The sequence below is a fragment of the Rhea americana genome, unplaced genomic scaffold, assembly GCF_003343005.1.
Source record: "Rhea americana isolate MKP2758 unplaced genomic scaffold, rheAme1 scaffold_409, whole genome shotgun sequence".
NCBI classification, from domain to species: domain Eukaryota; kingdom Metazoa; phylum Chordata; class Aves; order Rheiformes; family Rheidae; genus Rhea; species Rhea americana.
The window spans coordinates 122,586-145,133 of record NW_028186545.1 but is presented as its reverse complement, the minus strand read 5'-3'; the positions used below and the strand labels follow the sequence as shown (position 1 = coordinate 145,133).

The following is a 22,548-nucleotide window of genomic DNA, read 5'->3' as shown; positions in this document are numbered from 1 at the left end:
TTAACATTCCATTTAACTAAATCCAAATATCATTAAGGTTATAAAAACAGTTTAACCCACCTTTTGACTGTTATTTCCTTCCTGAGCTTCAAGACATGGTCCTATTTACTACAAGGAGTGAGCTGAATAATTTGTCAAGTCTCCCCACTGGGTTAAATGAACGCTACACACCAAAGTACCAAAATTCTGAGCATCATGTAAGTCACTGTTACTTGACTAATACTTTTATGTGCCAAGTCTCCATGGAAGCAAGTTTACAACATTTCTCCTCATCTAATTTAAGCAAATAGAGCAGTTCTATTTTGCTGAAAGTGCTGTCTACAGTTACATTAGCAGCATCAGACTGGTAGCATCATTCTCCTGCCTTTGTTCTCACAAGATACTTTATAGATGATAGTCAAAAATATGTCTTCAATAGAAATGAAATTTCCCTCTGCTGGTTTAGTTGTTGGAGGAGCCATGTTCCTCAAAAACAAGTTGCTAGATAAAGCTAAAGGACTATCATTTCTTCCTCCACATACTGTCATCAAGTATCAAAAATGTGCTTAACGTCATATGAAATACATAGTCAAAGTTCTAACCTTGAAAAATTACACAAAATGAAGCTCAACACAAAGCATAAAGAGAAAACGGTACATTTCTGGAGAGGGCAGGAGAAAATCAGTGTCTTACTGACTCATTCACCATACCAGTTATGCAAGTACACATTCCACGTGGGAGGATAGAATACAAGATGCTACGAGCTTGGCGTACCAGAACACGTAGAATATTTCAAATTCAGAGCACAAAACAAAACTACACAGGCAAAAACTACACAGAACTGTGGTATGAGAAGGAAAAGCACCGGGGAAGTCAAGTTAGCACTGCTATTAGAGCCATGCTGAGACAAAAATCCACACCCAGCACTAGTCATCTCAGAGTCCTGAATGTATCATCCAACACAGCTGAAAGTCTATGGGAAAGGATTATCGGAGTAAAATAGCGGACTCCTATCATGAAACTGGGAGATGGTTGCCATAACCACTTGAGAGATTAGTAGAGCTTTAGATATCAAAAGAGTAGAACAACCAGGTCTGCTAAATACTGCCCACATAGAAACAGAAAGAACGAGACAGTACTAAGAGAATATCAACTGATATCCTATCTTTCCACTGCTATCAATAAGGAAAACTTTAAAAAGTGTTCCAGCCAGAAAAGTAGCTCTATTTAAGTGGCATCTCTTATTTGGCAGATATTTTATATATATATATATATAAGATATATATATATATATATATCTTTCATATATTCAGTTAGCTGATTTCAGTCTATATTTTTCTAATAATTCTTTAGCCTTTGAGCTATCTGAAGTTTGAAAAGGGACATGATCTGATTTTTTTTTTCTTTCGAGCATATTATTTAAGTTCCATTCAATCTGCCTCCCACATACAAAACCAGTAATAATTCAGGTTACATAGGTAATGTTGACAGCGAATTTAAGAGTCAGAAAGTTGAAGTCTTGATCATAATTTACTGTGACAAATTAACATACAAAGTATCATAAAAAAGATGGAAAAAGCCTAGCCTGAAGTAGGTACCAGGCTGAATTTGAAGGATGATCAGCTTGGAGAGAGAAAAAGGAAKAGAAGAAAGGAAAAAGAATAGGTATTTGTTCCTCCTCTCCTCTGATTCTTGTAAACTCAAAAGCTCTGATACAAGATTCAGTTAACATGCAGCTTCACAGCATTTAAAGGAGAGCTACTTTTCAGACCAAGATTATCCTAAAAAGCATATTTAAGGTGCTATACCTAAAATCTTCTAAGTAAAATGAACTTTACTGCTTTCTGCTCTGTAGCTACTTATCAAAAACATAATACAGGAAGTACCATGAAGCTTTTACACTTGGGGTCTAGAACACACCACTGTATCATGGGCTTTTTGAGTATGTGTGGAGTGACCCCAGGTATCAAAGCTTAGATACTTGGGGAAGAGACCCCTAAAGGCAACAGGGTTTCATACTTAAACACAGAAGGTTAAAGTAGCATGGGCAAGAAGCAGAGAAAAATTTTCCTCCTCTTTCTAAAAGCAAGTAAGGAGGTTTTCTACAGGACTTTAACAATCCTTAAGGCAAATATGGCTCTATCAAGAAAAGCAGTTTGAGATTTTGTTAAGACAGTTCCWTATCCTTATATACATAGTAACTGCAACCCATATTCAAGTTTATATATGTACAAACAAATTTATATAAATAACACAGTGGACTTGTTTGTCATCTTTATCACAAATGCACACAGCCATCATGTGCTACTAGTTTGTCTAAATCACAGTCTGAATCTAGCAATTACAGAGTGAAAACAATTTGATAGAAGTCTGCCTACTTATAAGCACACATCTCTTTAATTGAGGTTGGTTCCTATGCACAAATTAACCATTTTAATTAAAACTGAAAAAAAAAAAATCAAGCATTTTGATGATGCACAAGATGCAAGTATTTTAAACTATTTTGACTTATTTTACATTGACAGAATGAACTAGAAATCTGTGTTTAGATAAGTTATAAATACACATAAATTCACACGTACATGATGTCAGATGTGGACTCAGTCTGCCCCCTCTCAGGACGCAGAGAACTTGGCACTGTATCATAGACTAGACAGAGCCTACAGCATATCCATCCAAAAACCGAGATACCACCTATCTGTTCAGAAGTAGGATCCAAAAAGGTGCTCAGATGCTCCTGTTCAGACCAAGGGAGGCCTCTTCCCTTTAAAAAAGCTTGAGTAACWTTAATCAAATGTAGCATCACAGTTTCCTGAAGAGAAACTCATTTTCCATTTATCTGATAAGTGAAAACAGAGTTTGTAGAGCTTACCATATACACGGCTAGCTTGTCAACAGACCCCCCCCCCCCCCCCGCTTCCCATTCCCATTTATACAGAAAGAACCAGAAGAAAAAAAGTGTTTGCATACACTTTGTTATAGATATRAGAAAATACATCAGCAGAAGTGTTTGAAACTGAAGTTTCAAAGCAATCAGATTAACCTAATTTTGGAATTACGTTCCCTCCTATACCCTGTTAACCTACAACCAGATAAGCATTTGGGTGAGTGTGAACATCAAACCAAACTTTACCCACCGATTTGAAAAGTGCATGACATGTTTGGCCTTCTATGCTTACAAGTGTAAAATAAATTAACATATATTTAGAATACCTATGACCTGTGTATATTAGTTGTGGTACAGATAGAACCATATTTCAGTCTGCTACTAGTTTTGTCTGTTCTTTAACAATGTTCTGAATAAAATACTTCATGGCCAGTTTCACGCAAAACACTGTTACATTTTTAATTTAAGCCTGTCGGTACTCCATTTTCTAGTTTATGTATCCAAGAGAGTTAAACAAGGAAAGTTTGTCTTTTCCACCCTACAAGATTATCACAAGACAGTCACTTCAATACAGAGTGTTAAATCAAAAGGAACTTTGTACTCTACACTGCAATACCTTTAGTCAACTTCCAGTATTTGTGTAAGATGAAATCATGCTTCTAGAACAAAGTCCAAATAAAAAGGCACTACAGCAAGGCACTACAGTAAAACTACATTTCCCTCAACCCTAAGCAAGTCAGAAGGCTCTGCATCTACATAGATTCATTCACTATAAAAACATAACAATCTAATCAAGAGCCCATTCTCTTGTGGACAGTGTTTCACATCCCATTTTGATCAATATAAAACCCAAAATTTTCTCCTGGAGTAAGTTTATCATAGTTTGCAAAGGCCTTCCAAACAGAAATCAGTACACAGCAATACCATGGATGCTGAGAGAACACTGCAGGATCACAGAAGTCTGACAACGCAAGCAACAACTGCTCCCAGCTCCTCAGAGAGCCAGGTCAGTGCTCGACTCCCGTAACATCTATTACATTACAGGTGTAGAGCTGTTAAGCTATAGAGGTCATCTCATGGTACTACAAGACAAAGGAAGTTAGGGGCTCTTGGCTGGTGAAGCTTGCTAAGAAAGCACACTTTCCTTATTAAGTCTGAGATACACACTCCCAAGGTCATTGCTTCCCCCACTACACAAAAACATACTTTTACCTCAGTCACTGAAATGCCGCATCAGTTGTTTTAAACTCATCTCTGATTCTTCAACAGACAGGCTAAGATACAGGTGTACATACTCTGTGACCAAGCTAGGAGAAGGATAAGACAGCTGAAGGCAGTAACATCTCAGGCAACTCAGGCACTCTTCTGGCAATTTATCAAAGCATCAAGTCTTTCTGTCCAGGAGGAGAATATGAATACTATAATCCTACCTCACGAAGAAGGCACCTCCAAAGAACATTCTGGAGTATCGTAAGAGAAGGAGCAAACACCTACAGCTAAAAAAAAATATTACTGAGTCAAATCCTAAATTGGAAACCATCACTCAGGAACACTAACAATAGCAGCTCTCTAGTCAACATGCATTTCCCCTTTAGCTTCCCAGACTGGGTTCTCAAATTTCTCTCACCCTCCTGTTGCACAGTACAACTTTCAGAAGACTCCAGCAAAACACCCACTACTCACATGCACTTCCAGTAACATGGTCCCCAGAACAAGCCTCCCAACACATACATAGCCCCAGACTTCAAATGCACGCAAGCAGACTCATACACAAGGAAGCAGCAGATGGTCTGGGAACTCTGTTTTCTCAGGCATCTTGAAAATTGGATCTAGTCCACAAGCTGGTAGAAGAACACAACCAGTTGGGGCATAAGAAAGGAAATCTTAAAACACAACTGTTTCCCTGGTTTCCCTCTCAGAAAGGAAAAAAAAAAAAAGAAAAAAAAAAGCTTATTCAAATGTTTAAGATAGTTGTCATTCTAGTTGTAATCTATCTTTCTAATGTAACTTGTGGTTTCCAGCCTAAAAGTATATTTACAATTGGAACTTTTTCAGTATGACTCACAACTGTCCATTTTTGTTTTCAGCAAATAAATAATCTTCCACTTGTTTTTTGGTTTTTTAAACAATCTTGTATTTTAGAAGACTTTCTTAAAGTTTCTTTCAATAAACATGATTTAACCCTTAAACTTTTCAAGGTTAATTTGAAAAAATCAACATGAAGTCAAAATCAACCACAGTTAATTTCCAAGATACTAACCCCCCAAATAACAGGAGAATTATACATTTCAATTCAAATTTCTTACATTTCCTCTTCACTCATAATCAAGAACGACTACGCTCTTATTAGCAACAAGAATCAATTCTGGAATGTCTACAAATAAAACTTTACAATTAAAATCAAATCATTACAATTTTCTAGATGCCTGATAGGACAGGAATCCAGCAACGATGAACTGCAATGCTCTTCTCTTAATCAAACTGTCTTCTTTCATCTCACTTCCAGCCACTCTCAAAGGTGTAAAAGGTATGGGAGAAGTACTCCATTACAGGATATCAACATCAAGAAGCAACCACTAAAAGATCTTTTCAGCCTTGGTTTTATTTGAACCTCCACAGACAGAATCTAGAAAAAGATGTCCTTTTCTAAAATTTCAAAAATCTTTCTAATTTCAGTATCAGTTTTACTATTCTTATCAAATCTGGCTCTCAGATTCTGAAATACAAAAACTAGATAGAGCTAGATGTAATCAGTGATAAATTAAATGACAGCAGCATAATTTATACTACTGAGCAATGGTTTCAAGAAAACTGTAACTAATAAAATAATTCCAGCTTGATAAAGGCAATAAGGAACATTGCAATTGTAGGTTCCTGTAGGACATCTGACTTGGGCAGAGATCAGCTCTTACAGATCTAGCTTGAGCTGCTTGCTGCTACCTCCAATCACACTACTGAAACAACCAAGCACTTCCTGCCCTTTTCATTTTGATCTGGCTGCCTTTATATCGGACTAGAAGCATTCACATGACCAAGATACGGAAGCAGTAAGTATACAAATCAAACCATTCCCAAAGTAATTACTTGTGCCCTCAAGCCACTATCCAACAACCAGAGGCTTTTACAGCACTTTGGGCTTTAAGAGCTCCCATGCCCTCTGCCAGGCTATCCCTTATTAACGCCACTCCTTTATCAAAACAATTTCTGACATTTACTGCTGCATAAGCATTTTTAACAGTGAAACACACCTGGATGTGATCCCTGACCTGGCTTTCAGTATAGCCCTACAAACAGCTGAAAAGGCAACCTGCAGCACAAGGATGGGAACAAGAAGCCAAGAACTCTGTAAACTCATGCKGCCCATGAAACACCAGTATTCTCAAAACATGGTCTATGAAACTGTGTGACAAAAGCAAGCATTCTTAAAACCAGATGTGTAGTACACAAATTAAAAAAAAATCACCACCACAAACCTACAAACATCTTACACAATTAGCAAGAGAAAGGATGGAAGACACCAGCCAGCAGCACTTCTAGTGCAATCCTGTTCATAGTCAATCACTAGACTCTTTTCCCTGGGAAAAAATTAGTGAAACTGTTCCTACAGAGCTTCACAAAACTGGCAGACTATCAAGAGATGACTCCTTGGTTGTACAGATTGATTTGAATCTTTCCAGTATGCAGAACTGCATCAACATACAGTATCTGAACTCTGCAAAATCAAAGGTCATACACATAAGAACAGAAAGGGTTGGGTCATGCTTACCAGGTCAAAGATAGTGCCCTGGATTTCATCAGCACTGTAAGGACTCCAGAGTACAAGAGAGACATGGAGCTACAGCAGAGTCCAGTGTAGGGCTATGAAGACGATCAGAGGGCTGCAGCATCTGCCCTAGGAGGAATGGCTGTGAGAGCTGGGCCTCTTCAGCCTGGGGAACAGAAGACTGAGGGGGGATCTTATCAATGTGTACAAGTATCTGAGCGGAGGGTGTCAAGGGGACAGGGACAAACAAGAGGCAATGGGCAGAAATTGAAGCACAGGAAGTTCTGCCTGAACGTGAGGGGGAATTTCTTCACTAAGAGTGACAGAACACTGGAACAGGTTGCCCAGAGAGTCTCCTTCTCTGGAGATTTTCAAGGCCTGCCTGGATGCAACCCTGTCTAACATGCTCTAGGTGACCCTGCTGAGTAGGGAGGTTGGACTAGATGATCTCCAGAGGTCCCTTCCAACCTTACTGATTCTATGATAACAAGAGAAAAGCAACTGAATATGAGCGCTCAGTGTGATGCTGCAGTCAGAGTAAACATGATCTCTGAATGCATAAAAAATTATTCCCTATTAAGTAGAGAATAATGTGATTTCATATAACATTTGCAAAACCATTGTAAGACTGTTGTGCCCAGCTCAAACATCTGTGCTTCAAGAAGTTTAGAGAAAAAAATCAGAAAAAGCTACCAGGAATAATTTTGAGTCTGAAAAGCATCTGCAAAGAGACTTTAATTCATTTAGAGTATCAAAGATAGGGCTAAGAGGTGATTTGTATGCAAATTTCACATGCCTTCATATGGAAAAGATTTTTCCATAATCTCAGGGCTCTCCACCATGTGCTTTCCCAGGTGGTAAGAGGGAGGGTAACACAGGCCGTAAAAGTACCAGATATATTAAAAGCCATATTCATTTTCTGAAGAGTCCACATACAAATTGGATCAGTAACTGCTTCTCATTAAGACTCTTAAGGCAGATAAACTAACAAGTTTCAAGAAAGGAAGTTAAAGCTAAAAAGTTCAAGGTTCAAAACATTCTTGGAAGGACTTCTAAAGACTGATTAGTGAAGGAGGACAGACTAAGTGCTCACAATGATCCTTTCTGACCTTAAGAAGATCTATAGTTCATAATCTATTCATACAGAAGTCATCCATATAACTAACTCGGACACAACTTAAATGGTGATACTCCAAATGACATCTAGGAAGAACAGTCAGTTAACTTCCATTTCACATCATCAGAAAAGCCTTTACAAAAAGTGAGAAAGAGGAAAAACGGGAACAAAGACAGCTGTAACSTCTAATAGTCACTTATCCAGATTTAGCAAGTTTAGCAAATAAGATAACACTATTGGAAGTAGCAACCAATTCAACAGGGCTTCAGGGGAGAAAATAAAAAAAGAAAGATACAAACAGGTAACAGTAATCTTATTAGTGATTTTCTGCATATCCTTCATTTTAACATAATTGCCTTCAAAAATAATTGCTTGTAAATAAAAAAAATGCAAGAGTAACATGGTACTGTTAGTATATTTAAGTCTGTATTTAATCAGGCCATATGAAAACTGCCTCCCTTCCTACCAAATACCAAAACAATGGAAGACATAACAAATCTTAACCACCTCAAACATCAATTCCACTCACTGCTACCATCAGTAACCGACAGTCACATAAAGGCTTTTTATATACAGATGTCACTTCAAACACCACCATAAACTCAGACTTGAAAACAGAGCCGCATACTTGCCCCCTAGCGCTATCTATGGAGCTTGCTTCGGCATTATAACCTATCATTTAGCTATAAAAACACTCCGAGTTTATTAGCACTGGAAGTTATGTCTACATACAGGGCAGACAAATGGAAGTATGCTCCAGAGTACACACTTCCTCGTCAGTTCAGTGCCCAGCCTCCTGCTCCCTTGCTCCTCTATAACAGCTTCCACTACCACTTCCAATTCTGCACAGGTTACCCAAGCCGGGATTTTCATGTAACATACTTTTCAACGGAAACAGGTGACACTCCTAAGAAGAGAGAGTGGACAGCTTTTACTTGCTCCTCCGGATCTGCGCTTTTTTCAGATTTTGATCTCAAGGGTCATCCTTCCACCACCACAAACTTTTGTTGGATTGCACCGGTTCAGTCAACTGCTCTCACTTTTTGTTTCTTTGACTAGTGTTTTCATTTTATGTCCACTCATTAAAAAAAAAAAAAAAAARGGAAAGAAAATGCAGTCTCCATCTTGCCTGCATTAGCTCTGCAGGGCTGACAGACTATTACCCCATTTTGCAGACTGGTACAAAAAAAAACTGCAGTTTTTAAAGGCTCATAAAAAGAATTACAGCCAGCATTGAAAGACTCAGATTCCCAGCTTAGCATTTAATCAATGTCTTCTGCTACACTGCTGCAAGTTGAAGCATATAAGAAGGGAAAGACTGTCCTTTTTTAAAAAATGTACATTTAACAAAAAGCTGTAGGTAACAGTACAAYGTTAAAGATGAACAGAAGTTTTGTGGTAGCAAAAGCTATGAGGAAAAATGGGGGGGGGGGGAAGAGCAGATTCCATTTCTAGCTACATATTGTGACTTGGAATCTAGTCCAGAAATTCTGTAGGACAGACTAGTGCTGTTCTGAGAGCTGTTCTCTATAGGGAGATCTTCTTGTACCTGGAATCTATATTTGGTTAGCTCCTACAAGCAATTTTGTGCTGCCCTAGTCTTGACAGAGTTATCCTGTTAATGAGGTTAGTGCATATGCAGTAAAGAAGAATTTGTACTCTTGAACTAAATACTGCTCCATCTTTCTTGAGACCTAACTTATTTGCCACATAGCTCACAAAAACAGCTTTTTGAATACACTGCTGAAGGTTTTTGTATTACTTAAAACTTTGTCTGCCTTAAATTAAGTAGTACGAAAGTAAAAAAACTGCTCACCTTGTGGACTATCCTTCAAGATAGCTCTTGCACTTCAATTTGCTCACTTTCACACCCATGAACAGTTTCTGAAAGTCACAGTGAAGTAACAGGTGCTTCAGAATATTTTCTCTGGCTAGAAAGTTTCAAACACCCAACTGAGAGCAATGATAGAAAAATCCCCTACACACAAATGCTACACAAATGAGGAATGTAACACCTTCCATGTTATTACTGTAATAACATGGAAAAATAACATGGAGTAATAACATTCAAAAAAATCTGCTTTCTAAAACAATAGTTTCATTAGGAATATATTCTACTTATAAAAGACCACATCATTCTGCTTTATCTGACTTTTTCAGACTCTGATCATGTTGGGGGGGGGGAACAGATGATTTTTTTTTCATTGCTAAAATGAAACAAAACTCCTCCCTTCCACCAGTATCTAAAACCGTAACATATGCGGATGAAAAGGAGAAATCACCAGCTCCTTCCCTGGCTACAGCTATATACCAAAAAGAAGCAAAATTTTTGCCAAAATAGCTGAACTTTTTTTTTTAAATACTCTTTATAGTCAAATTATAAAACAAAATACACTGAGTGCTTAATCTGAAAATAAATCAGAATCCAAGCATCGAAACTGTAAAAGGGGAATATCTGCTGACAATTTTTTACACAGCAAACAAAAATCATTTATTTTTGTCTCACATTGCTTAATTTTTATACTCCTTTCCCCCCACATACCCAAAAGTCACGCAGTATTTAACTTCAACCCATTTTAGCTAATACAGACAACTGCTTAAATTCTTTGTTTATTCCCCCCCCCCCACAAACACACACAAAAATCTTTATTATCTAAAACCAGAAATAAAGTACCAGAAAGGCTATAGGACAAATTTGTATTGGAAAACTTGCATCAACATGCTACAAAGGAGAAAAGCAATTTTAAGCAATGCTAACAAATGAGGGGATGGCTCAGGTGACTCACGAGAGAAAAGAAATGATGGTTGTGCAAAACCTCAACTTTCTTCTAACATCTAAATTTAAGAATACTATGAAAATATTGCTTTGCAGATTATCTCTTCATATATTGACCTCCTAAATTGTACTGAGTGCTGTCTATGAACTATCAAAATGCATCAATTCTAACACACAAAACGCCCCCACCCTAGCCCCTTTTTTAAGCACCTAACTGGTTGCAACAAACAATTTGAATATTGTGACAAGCATTTCAGTGCCATGAAAGTTCCCACAGTTTCACTCTTGAAAACATGATGTTGATTCCCTATGCTACAAGTCTTGCAACAATTCATCCAACAGGAAATACACAATTCATACCACAGGAGAACAGGGAAATGGAGGGAGATAAAGGAGACATACAGCAAGATGATGACTTAAGCAATCAGCCTGAATCCAGGACAAGCAGAAGCACCTTGCGACAGTCAACAGTTGATGACTGTACTGGCCTCTATACCAGGAACTGGTGACCTGCCAGTCCCTTAGTAGGCAAGTCCCTCTATTAAAAAGAAAAGTCATAAAAACTAACATCTTAACTGGAAGTCCTAGGCAGCAGGAACAGGACTGCCTACTCTAAATCCAACCATTTTCTTGTTCATTGAGGTTCAGGGTTGTATTCACATAAAGGCACTGTGCCAAGCAATGGCAACACAAGCTTCCTATGTCTTGCTGCTGGCATTCTTAATTTTTATTTCAAAACTTTAGCTCATCACAACCACTTTTCTTTTTTAGCTGCACAAAGCTTTGAGTCAAGTCTGTCCATGTTTACTGTAATATGATCAGGCATTTTCATGCATATAAATAGTCTGAATATAAAACCTACATACTGAGGTTTCACATCGTTACTGAATAATCATCTTTATTGCAGTACGATGACTGCAGAGAGTAGTTGTGTTTACAGTTCTGCTTAGTAAAATGAAAGTTTTCAGGTTTGGTCTTCTTACATAAATGCAAGCCCCCAACTTCAAATCATATCATATTATAATTCTAGGAACTAATATCAAGATATAAAAGAGATATTTGAAGGACAGAATCTATCCTTGACCAATTCTGAATGAATACAAGGGGAGAAAAAAAAAACTTAAAATCTAACTGCTCCTTTTCTGAGGAAATAAGAAAAACATTCACTTGGAAAATTAGCGTAGATAATATTTGAACGTTAAGTACTTTTGTTCATATTTAACATCAACAATAAGGGGCTGATGACGTTAGTACATTCATGTTGTCCATCAATATTCATTAAGATTTGCCTGAAGCTTGAGATAATGCTAAAGCTTAACGTTGCAATTGAGATCACCATCTAATATGTAAGATGTAAGACTCCATTCAGTAAAACGTACACAGTAAGCAACCTGAAACTGAAAACTAAAAGTGGTTTCCTTGATTAGTCTGCTCAATTTAAGCAGAAAAAGAACTTTCCGAGCCAAGACAGCTAAGTCACTAAACTCCTCAAGCCTATTTTTTCATAAAACTTTCATATTTCTATTCATACTTTCAAGACTAAAAAGTACTTTCAATTACCAAAAATCATTATTTTCAAAGAGTCACAATATAATTCATTCTTTGATGAATTATCCTGGAAAATAACATCGCAGTGAACAATTATTTAATTACAGATCACAATTCCTAAATTATAACACTATGCTTTTCTAGCTCTGAACATTTCATACTGGAAAGTTTATAGGAGTGCATGTTCCTCCAAAGAGAGGACCTGGACTCTTGCACATGTCTGTGTACAGTTACTTATGTTATTTCACAAAAATTAAGATGCTCCAGTAGGATTTCCAGTCCATATTTATCACCACGAACAGCACCACATCTTTGAAATCAGATATACAGCAACACCTCAAGTCAGTTTTTTTTTTTTTTTTTTTTTTTTTTTAAGGAGTAAACTAACAAAAGTGTTTGTTTGAATAACATATTTGTGGTTCCACAACAACAAAGAAACAAAATAATCCAGATCTAACAAATTAGAAACGTAAACAGTCAATATAAAGCAACTCTCAATATATTTCATGTTTCATAGTCGGAATCTGAATTTGGAACTTCAACAAATACCTCAAAATAACCTTATCACAACATAGCTAATGCTCCAGGACATATTTAAACTGATGCATTAAAGAAATTGAAATAGCAAATCAAATGAACAACAGGTAGTCACTAAACATTTCATTATCCTCCAAATTTTATTTCTAATGTGCAAACAGAAATAGAAAAACAACTTTTTTGTTTTGTTTTCCAATGCAGACTATGATATGTTTCTCAAGTAATGTAAAATACTAGCCCAGCAACACTGTATGTATAGTTAACAGCTGTTGGCTTTATAATTTAACAGAAATAGAAGAAATGACTTATCCCTCTGTCTCTTTCTTCAGGAAGGGTTTATAAATTCAATTATGCACGTGTTCCCTCTCTTCTTTTCTCAACCTCCCTTTTCCCCTGTATGACTTTTCAGGTTTGTTTTTGTAAACTCATTTGAAACCATGCATTTTTAAAGTGGGGAGGTTTAACACTTCCTTTAACTATTTGACTAACCACAACCAACTCTCCCTAATGCCTGCTCTACCACCATGAATGCTCAGGCCAGGTGGTGACCTGCAGCATCTGTGCCCTGACAAACAGGGGGCTTTCGTAAGCAAGCCTGCTGAACAAGCTGTTGAACCAGCCACAAACTTTCCAGGGTTCAGATCCCTGCCCACAGACATGAAAATGGAAGGAATAGGAGCGAGAAACAGTTTAAAATTTCTGATAACTACAGAGAACCACAGAAATTATCTAATGCAGTATGGGGCAGAGAACCGTGCTTAATGCCCAAAACAGCACGAAGCAGACCTCTGGTGCTCTTTAGAGCATCTCCAGAACAGACCCTTCATGGTTAGCTATGTCATAGATTATGCAGCTGCTGCCAGGATGTGAAGAAAACTGCTGTTACAGATTGGGAAAATGGGCAACAAAAACCCATTCTTATTRAAAAGCTAATTCAGTGAGTATAATCCTGCTAGCAACACAGGCTATATCTGCACAGAAAAAGTAGATAGTGTTGCTTGGGGAGCAGACTGCTAAGGAGAGGGTATGGGTAAAAATGGTTGGGAATTTACAAAGAGAACTTCTGAAGAGAAAGAAAAGGAGGGGGGGCTGTGCTTAGAGAAGGAAAGTCACTGAATGAAAGCAGCCTCACAGAGAAAGTCACAGAAAAAAAGGGTAGTTACAAAAGAGCTACAAGTAGAAACCTAAGGAAGCGCATTAGGAAGAAAAGCACGCACAGAAAAGCAGGGGCAGAGATATCTCTCCTCTCTGTTTCAGAAAGGAAACTGGACAGACATAACATCCCACTCTTCCATATAAGATCTCTATTTCCTTCAACCTTTTTGCTCTTAGTCCCTTATTCTACACATCACCTTCCAGCTCCTCTCCCCATCTGTCTTCTAACATGTCATTACTTTTCTATTGCAAAGATGTCCTGCTTGAAGCCCTTTTGTCTTCCTGCAGAGCCATGCACTAACACCAACCAGGAACAAGATGACACCCATTAAATTCTGTCCCATCAGTCTTTCGATTTCTGCACTGCCTAGAAACTGTTCTCCTTTTCCTGCCCTGGTTGTACAGCAGCTTGTCCATGTGGACTCTCCTTTATTTTTCACCTTCTGGGAATATAATAATATATAAAACTACACCTGCCCTGTGAGCCCATGAGATAAAACGCTGTTCTAAGAACAGTTTCTTCTTCAGGGTATCTTCCTTCGCTTAGCTGAACACTGCTTCTTTGTGGGCATACCTGGAGTGACCTTTTATTCTCATATTCATCCTTCATCGTGTATTTAATCGTGAATTTTACATTTCTCTCAAGCTGTTTTACCATTCTCCTACTCCCATTCTTTGTACACCTGTTTCTGCAGTTCAAAAAAAAAAAAAAAATAGTCCTCTGCTTGCTCTTCTCTATGGTCCACATTTCCAAAGTTGCTTTGCTTTACACCTTGGATTTCTATCCTGGTAGGAACGTTTTACATGCCCAGATATTCTCTTCTTTCTCTTCAGGACCGTTACTAAGAACCTGAAATCATAGGCTTGCTACTCAACAATCTAGTCTATAACACAACCATAAGAATAAAACCACGTCAGGTGTGCCTCATCTACACACAAATACGTATGTTCTAATAGATCTATATTTCCCTCTTATTGACCACTTCCATTTAAATCTGTGGTGGCTTTCAAAGTTTCACCAATGTGAACGATCACTAGGTAAGTCCAGTGCAAACAGCTGCTACTAAAGCACACTTCTGTTATCAACTAAGAGATCACAAAAATCAATGAGATTTTACATGGTTACTTTCCTAAGCTATGCTCTAATCTACCGCAGAAAGACTTATTAAAAAAAATGCATGAAAGAACCTAATCTTCTCCCCATCTCCTCAAACACATAAGCTGTCTACCAAGAGAACTGGTACCAGAGGCACTCATACCTTTGTCTTTGGTGTGCACTAACTTCACTGACTCTTTCTCCATCATTGGTCATCAACTTCCCACAGCAGGGACCTTGTTATTCTATCTGTACAGCATTGAAAGATGGGATTGGCTTCCATGAATAACTACTGGAACTCCCAAGCAGAATTTAGTGAGCATATGCCAAAACAAAATACTGCTCATTGTATCTCTGTTTTACTATATATTGTTAAAATATATTCTCCTGTTGAGGATTTATAGGGAATGACTGATGAACATGTTAAGGGCTAAAATGCCCCATTTCCTCTCAAAAACCTAACACATCATGCATTTCTAAAGCACAGCTGTAGTCATACCTACACCTCGTCCCATCCCTGTCTTACTGTGGCTGCACATGTCTGTCTTTCATCATGTAATTCTACTATGAATGCTTTTCACATACCTTCAGTATACAGACCAATGAATCAAAGTACATGGTACCCACACAAGGTCATTAAAGACTGCTGTCAGAAGACAACACATTGAGCTCCTGACTACAGTAACCTGATCAGAGCACTAAGATAACAAAAAGACATTACAGTGCAGGTGGCAGAAGTAAAATACCGAACTACTGCTAAAAATGGAGCTTGATCAGTTTATGAAGGAGATAAAGAAGTTGGTGCCCAGAGTATTCAACAAACACAAGAATTCAGCTCCCTTCCAGTCCACTTTCCAACTGTTTCATTCTCCAGCAAGTATTCTAACTTTAAGTTAATCAAACAGTAACTTCTATATATAGGTGTATTGTCAATTTTGTAAGTGATAACAGCTTTAAAGAATTAACAATAAAAAAACTGTTCCCTGCTGCTATTATTTTTAAAACATGTAAACATATATACACACAGGTGTGTGTGTATATTTACACACACATACACACACACACACACACACACACACATTGGTTGTGTGGGATTAACTCCTCAGTTAGGATTCCCCAGAGAATAACTTGAAGTTATTCTTCTTAAGTTATTGTCTTCTTGCATATACTAGCATATTTCGCTAGAGCTGGTATTTCTGAAATGTCATTAAGAAATCATGTGTGATATAAAGAAAAACTGATTTGTGCTCCTCTCCCAATATTTACAACTCTATGATAGTCAGATACACTGACTAGTAACTGTAAGACAGAGATGATTACTCCAGAATTAATTGAGCATTTACATTTGAAGCAAGCATACAGGCTAGCTAACAAATTTAGTTACGCTTACATTACTCCAACGAGAAAAGGGTACAATATATTGAAGACTAGAGAGATAGAAATAGGCATTGAAAAACATTTACTCTCCCTACCCTGAATTGTTTCCATAGCAGCAGAAACAACTATTAAAACTGATGCACCAAGAGGAAGGCAAAGAAAATACAAAAAGCTATCTACCTGAAGACAGGTCACATAGATTTAAAGTGACCTATTCATTTAATCATTAAACATCATCTACTTTCTAATACCTCACATATATCTTTGTAATTATGTTCACAGCAGCACAGAGGTTTATTAGAGCAAGGAATTTGTTACAAAGGATTATTTATGACAGACTCTGCTTTGCTTACTGTGGCTTCATGTCACAGAAAATGTCAGGTTTGCTATACGTGCCTTGCAGAATGAAGATTTCCACAGCAGAGCAAGTTTATTAATTGCTCCCACCTTCTATCCAACATAATTAAACAAAATCAAACACTACACACAAGCTCATTTTTTCTTTCCCTCCAGAATCTAAACCACAGATTACTTCTTTTCAGTGGCATGAGAAAAAAAAGAGTAAGAATTTCTGCTATTCTGGACTATCCCACTGGACAGCCATCTTTCACATCCTCCCTTTCAACTTTCATAAAATGCATTGAATTAAAAATCAATCTCAACTTTAGAAAAGCCAACATCCACAACTTAAAGTCAACAGATGGTTGACTTTTCAGCCTTATCTGAGAACCACCTAGAAAACAATCTATTTATGTATTAACTAAAAGGTATCATCACCACCATGCAAACATAAAGGTTATTTCCCTGTATTCTTTATTAACTCTATAGCATCATCTGTAGCCACTTTTTTATTTTTAATTAAAGTCACAAGTCCTCCAGAGCAAGCCTCCAGAAAAGAAGAAATAATATTTTGACAGCAGTGCATAAATAAGTGGTCTTTCATATACCTACAGCCAAGTTACAGAAACTAAACAAATAATGGTTTCCTATGAAAATGGAACACAAACAGTATTAAAATAAGCTCTCAGAGATAAAAAGAAATACACAGATACTTATGTRAGAGGAAGGAATGGATGGTTCTAATGCAAGGACTTTTCTCCCTTCGTCAGCTCTCATAACTAGATTTCAGACGCATACACATACGGTTTCAGGTCAACAGTAAGTAATGACAGCATTTACACAYACTCTTCCCATGGGAAATCACCCCACAGCAACAGATCTGGTAAACTGCCACTCACTTCTATACAACAGATTCTACCTTAAAAGCATCTCAGATTCAATACAGGGCCCTAAGGAGCTTGTAGGTTTAAAAAGCTATGTAGTGCATTATTCTATTTAAAAAGAATGCTCTCAAAATACACAATTTTGGTCTTAAGAGCAAACAAAAAAGCCAGTATTGTTAAGCAACCATTGAAATTTCATGTGAGAGGCTGAGTACCAAAATTATCCAGGTCTATCTATCATGGTCAGAACAATGTTATGTTTACATTTGTTCAAAAACGGCTGAGGAAGAAACAGGCGCAAGGAAGCCCAAGAACAATCAAGAGTGAAAGAGTACAAAGCATCTTAGCCAGGCAGGCTAACAGTTGGAGCAGTCTGAGCGCAAAGGAGGCCCTGCATGCACACAGTATAAAGAATAACGTGCAAATATCCCAGGAGGAAGTGGGCGTGGAAAGGCAGATAAACAAGAAAGGTGACTTTGGTCACAATATTTCTATACAGCCTAAAGAAGAACAAGCTAAGGAAGAACTCTGCGGTAAAGTTAGATCTCTGCTTCTGTTACCATGAGCAAACAAGAACTTACAACTATAAGGTTTCTAATACAGATAATATCTCATAAATGCTAATTTTAACCCTGAAGATATCAGTCTACTGACATACAATTTGATTTTCCTCCAATATCATCTACCCACACATATGAGAAAACACTAGAGCAGAATCTGAAACATTTGACTTGGACAAAAGTTTGAGTTTTAGCTTTATTTGAATATTGACAAGCCCACAAATAACCCTGCAACTTTTTTCTGCATATTAAAATATGTAGAACTTTCCTTCAGTCATGTCTTTCCTGCCATTCCTCCAGACAGACAAATAGACCCTGTGGTCTTTATAAAATGCAGTAAACCTTTAAATTATTTCCAAGTCCAGTTTCAGAAAGCACTTTTAAAAGTTTTAGCTAAAAAAGTATCATGCTCTCATATCAAGTTGTTTTTAGCTCTGGAAAGACAAATCAGGTGTAATGTCAACCGATGGGGGAAAAAAAAGCATATTTTACAGATGCCAGTATTTTCTAAAATAAATGGTTGCAAGTATGATCAGCAGCACAGTAAAATCCTCAGCAACTACCTGCATACTTGACTTTATGAGTAAACTGCCCCAGTGATGATGAAGGGATCATATTCTTCCTCTCCACAAAATTGGGCCTAAAATGGAAAGAAACCATCACACATTTTTTAATTTTTTTTAAAAAAAGGATACTGCCCAATTCAATCAGGTTAATAGCTACTCTACCTAAGAATCACAGAATGGCTGAGGTTGGAAGGGACCTCTGGAGATCATCTAGTCTAATTCCCCTGCTCAAGCAGGGCCACGAGACCAACTGGTCATTGCACAGGATCGCATCCAGACCAGGTTTGAGTATCTCCAGAGAAKGAGACTCCACAGCCTCTCTTGGTAGCCTGCTCCAGTGCTCTGTCACTCTCATAGGGAACAAATTCCTCCCCACATTCAGGTAAGGCTTCCTGTGTTTCAGTCTGTGTCTGTTGCCTCTTGTCTTGCCATTTGGCACCACTGAAAAGACCCCCCCCCCCCATAAGGTATTTGTGGACATTGATAAGATCCCCTCTCAATCTTCTCTTCTTCAGACTAAACAGGCCAAGCTCTCATAGCCTTTCCTCATAGGACAGATGCTCCAGTCCACTAAACACCTCCATAGCCCTAATTTCAGTTCTCTCCAGTAGTGCCATGTCTCTCTTGTACTGGGGAGCCCAGAACTGGACACAGCACTCGAGGCCTCCCCAGGGCTGAGTAGAGCAGCAGGATCACCTCCCTCCACCTGCTGGCAACACTCTTCCTAACCCATCCCAAGATAGCACTGGCCTTCCTGGCCACAAAGGCACATTGCTGGCTCATAGTTCATTCGTTGTCCACCACCTGATTTCCAACAGTTCAACCCCTAGCCTGTACTGATGCATGAAATTATTCCTCTCTAGGTGCAGGACCCTGCACTTGCCTTTGTTGAACTTCATGGTTACCACAGCTTCTGAGTACTGAAGCACATCCTGCTTCAGGCCCTAATTGTATGAAAACTAATGCTTCAAGGTTCAGAGAAGCTTTACTGATCAACTTTTATAAATGGTGCAATGCTTCTTTCAGGTTTTCTAACCCTCAGCAAGGGTGTTACTTTTTATGAAAGCAAAGGAAAAGCATGAGGAATGGATATGTAACTCAACAGAACATTTTTTTATTCTTCAAGATGTTGATAACTATTATGAGCTCCAGATTCCTCCACCAACCTAGGCATTTCAGTGAAGTAACTGCTGACTTACCCACCTACAGAGAAGTGAACTACAATCACCAAATATGCAGCTCACCTTCTGAAAATGCAGCCTAGACTTGGCTGCCACCAAGTCTGGACACCACAATTCAAGCAAGTGTGCTCTACAGCTTCTTTACCAAACCAAACAGATGTTTCCATTTATTTTTAAAGTTAAAGGACTACAGAAAGCACCATTACCTTATCTTCTAATGCTTCAAAACCACAGGTTCTATAACAATATCTGAACTCTGAGAAATCAGAGGCCGTATAACATGCAATGAAATATTTACTGAGTTTATCTACACAGACTTCTATAAGTAAATCCTCAGCATGTTGGTAACTTTCATCAAATTTTCAAAGGCTTCGTTAGAAAATGTTTGTGTTGAGAGGTAAAAAGGACTACAGTAAGTTGTGAAGAAGATCCAAAAGGGGAAGATACACTAGCACTTCCAGTATCTAGAAATGTGTAATCTAGTCTGTAAGGAAAGATATACTTGATCATTCTGAAGGAAGTATCTCTTGGCAGCTATATTCATGAACTCCTCCACTGACCTGTATAAGTGTCACTCCTCCTTCTTTGGTTTCTTTTAAAGTGAAAACCATCCAGTTGCCACATTCTATGTTTAGTTAAATGATGCAAGTATACACACATTATTGAAAGGCTTATAATAAAGAAAGGCTTCTTATAAAATTCAAAAGATATCCTGGAAAAAAATAATCTCTCTTTCACAGTACTGGATATACTACTGCATAATTAATCATGTTGTTACAGTCATCATTAATAAGTTTCCCCACCACTTTTGGGGGACCAAGTTAAACAGAAGGTATTTCATTTGAAGTCAGAAGACGATTGAGTGCCTTATAAATACAATCAACTTTAACACTGGGAAGGTCTTGCTTTTCAAGAGAAAGGGAAAGGGTCAGCAAAGTAAAATAGGCAGATATCTGGAATAAATATTCAGAAGATATGGGAATAAATGTCTGGTTTAAAAAAATGTAATATTATCTTCCATTAAAAAAGAAGGGTAGGGGGATTTCACAGTAGGCTCTGGAAGTGCCGAAGCATTTACAAATGCAGTCCAACTCCACAGAACTAGGCAAAAAAAAAATAAAAAAAAGCAAACCAAACTTCGCCAGCCGGCACCATCTCTTCCTCATTCTTTCAGCACAACAGCCGGAGGGAGGAAAGTTCAGCAGCGACACCGTCCACACACCCTTACCGGGGCTGCCGCCCCCCGCGCCCAACCGCCGCCTGAGGCGCCCAACGGCCGCCAACGGCCCGGCCCGCGCCACGCAGCGAGCGGAGCCCAGCACCGCCCGGCCCGGCCCGGCGCGCCGAGACCCCCGCACGAGGCGAGCGCTCGCCTGGGACGAGGGCAGCGCCAGCCGGGGGGCGCAGGGCCCAGGGGGCAGCCCGTCCCCGCGGCTTCGCGCCGCGCACGCGAAGCAACGCCGTGTGCGGCCTCGCGCAGGGACCCCGCGCGCTTCAGGCAGCTGCGGCTACCTCTGACCGGCGGCATAAAAAATTAATATATAAAGAGGGGGCGGCGACGCCCCCAGGGAAACACCGCCTCTGCAGCCCCCCGGCCGCGCCGCGGCGGGCGGAGCGGGCCTCCCCTCACAGCCAGCCCTGCCCGGCCTCGCCCCGCTCCGCGGCTCCCCCCGCCGGCGCCACAGGTGCGGCATGTGGGCTCGGGCCGCCCCTGCCCGCGCCAAGCCGCAGGGCAGCGAGGCGAGCAGCGGCGCAGCTCCCCCCGCCGAGCTCCCGCTGCCCCCAGCCGCGGCGGGGCCAGAGGTGGACCGGGGGGGACAGCTGCGGCCAGCGCCCCGCAGCTGGGGCGCCGAGGAGAAACGAAGGCAGAAACGGGGGCGCCTCGCCGCCCGGAGAAGGGCGCGGAGGCAGACTGCTTCAGCCGGGGGACACGGGGGGCGTGGGCGGCACGCCAGGCACCGGGGAAGCAGGTGCACGCAGGCGGCGAGGTGGCGCAAGCAGGGGAGGACGAGGCAAGCGAGGCGAGGCTGGGCACCGCGGCGTGTTGTGCAGGCAGGGGGCAGAGGAGGGAGAGGGGCGAGGGGCGCGCAGGTGCTCCGCAGCGGGGAGGGGGGATGCGGCGCGGCGGGCAGCCGTAAGCACTGTTTTGCAGCCAGGGGAGGCAGGTGCACGCTACTCACCGGCAGCTCCACGTTGACTTCGGTGCCGTCCAGGAGGAGAACGCGGCACTGCAGCACCGGCTTGCTGTCGCCGGCCGCGGGGATGTGGACGGGGGCTGCTGCGCTGTGCACGACGCCGCCGGGGTGCGGGGAGGAGGGGAAGCCTCCGGCGGCAGCGGCGCCTCGCAGCCCCCCGTCCCGCTCGTCCCCCTCGCCGCCGAGCCCCCCTCGCCCGGCTCCGCGCCCGGCTCCTCGCCCGTAGCGCTGCATCGACCGCCGGCCAAAGGTCCTGCGCAGGAACCGCAGCATCCTGGGGGCGCCCTGCCCGGCGGCCGCGCACACCCCCGAGCCCGCAGCTCCGCGCCCGGCCCCACGGCGCCTCCCAGAGCAACGCAGCAGCGCCGCCCGCCGGGAGCCAGCCCGCGCCAGGCGCCAGCCAGCCCGCCCCTGCCGTCCGCTCCGCCCTCTGCACCCGCACGGCGGGGCGGGCCGCGCCGCGGCTCCTCCTGCCGCCGAGCGGGCGAGCCTGAGCCGCGGCTAGGGGGAGCTGCTGAGGCGGGCGGGTGGCGGCCGCCACCTGTGGCGGCGGCCGTAGGGGACGCGTTCTCGCCGCGCTCGCCGCTG

The 22,548-nt window shown here is 40.7% G+C and overlaps 1 protein-coding gene across 9 annotated transcripts in view; it reads right to left on the bottom strand.

Moving 5' to 3' along the window:
- EPB41L4B (erythrocyte membrane protein band 4.1 like 4B) overlaps window positions 1–22,313 on the bottom strand; it is a 183,009-nt gene extending 160,696 nt beyond the window's left edge. For 7 of the 9 annotated variants that reach the window (XM_085314588.1, XM_085314577.1, XM_085314579.1 and 4 more), the window contains exon 1: window positions 21,946–22,313. In XM_085314588.1, coding sequence (XP_085170714.1) covers window positions 21,946–22,233 — 288 coding nt within the window. In that variant the 5' untranslated portion in view covers window positions 22,234–22,313. Of the gene's footprint in view, window positions 1–4,078; window positions 4,105–20,897; window positions 21,032–21,945 lie in introns of those variants that run through there. The other 2 variants (XM_085314583.1, XM_085314584.1) reach the window with 2 other exon arrangements.
- Window positions 22,314–22,548: the final 235 nt, after the last annotated feature.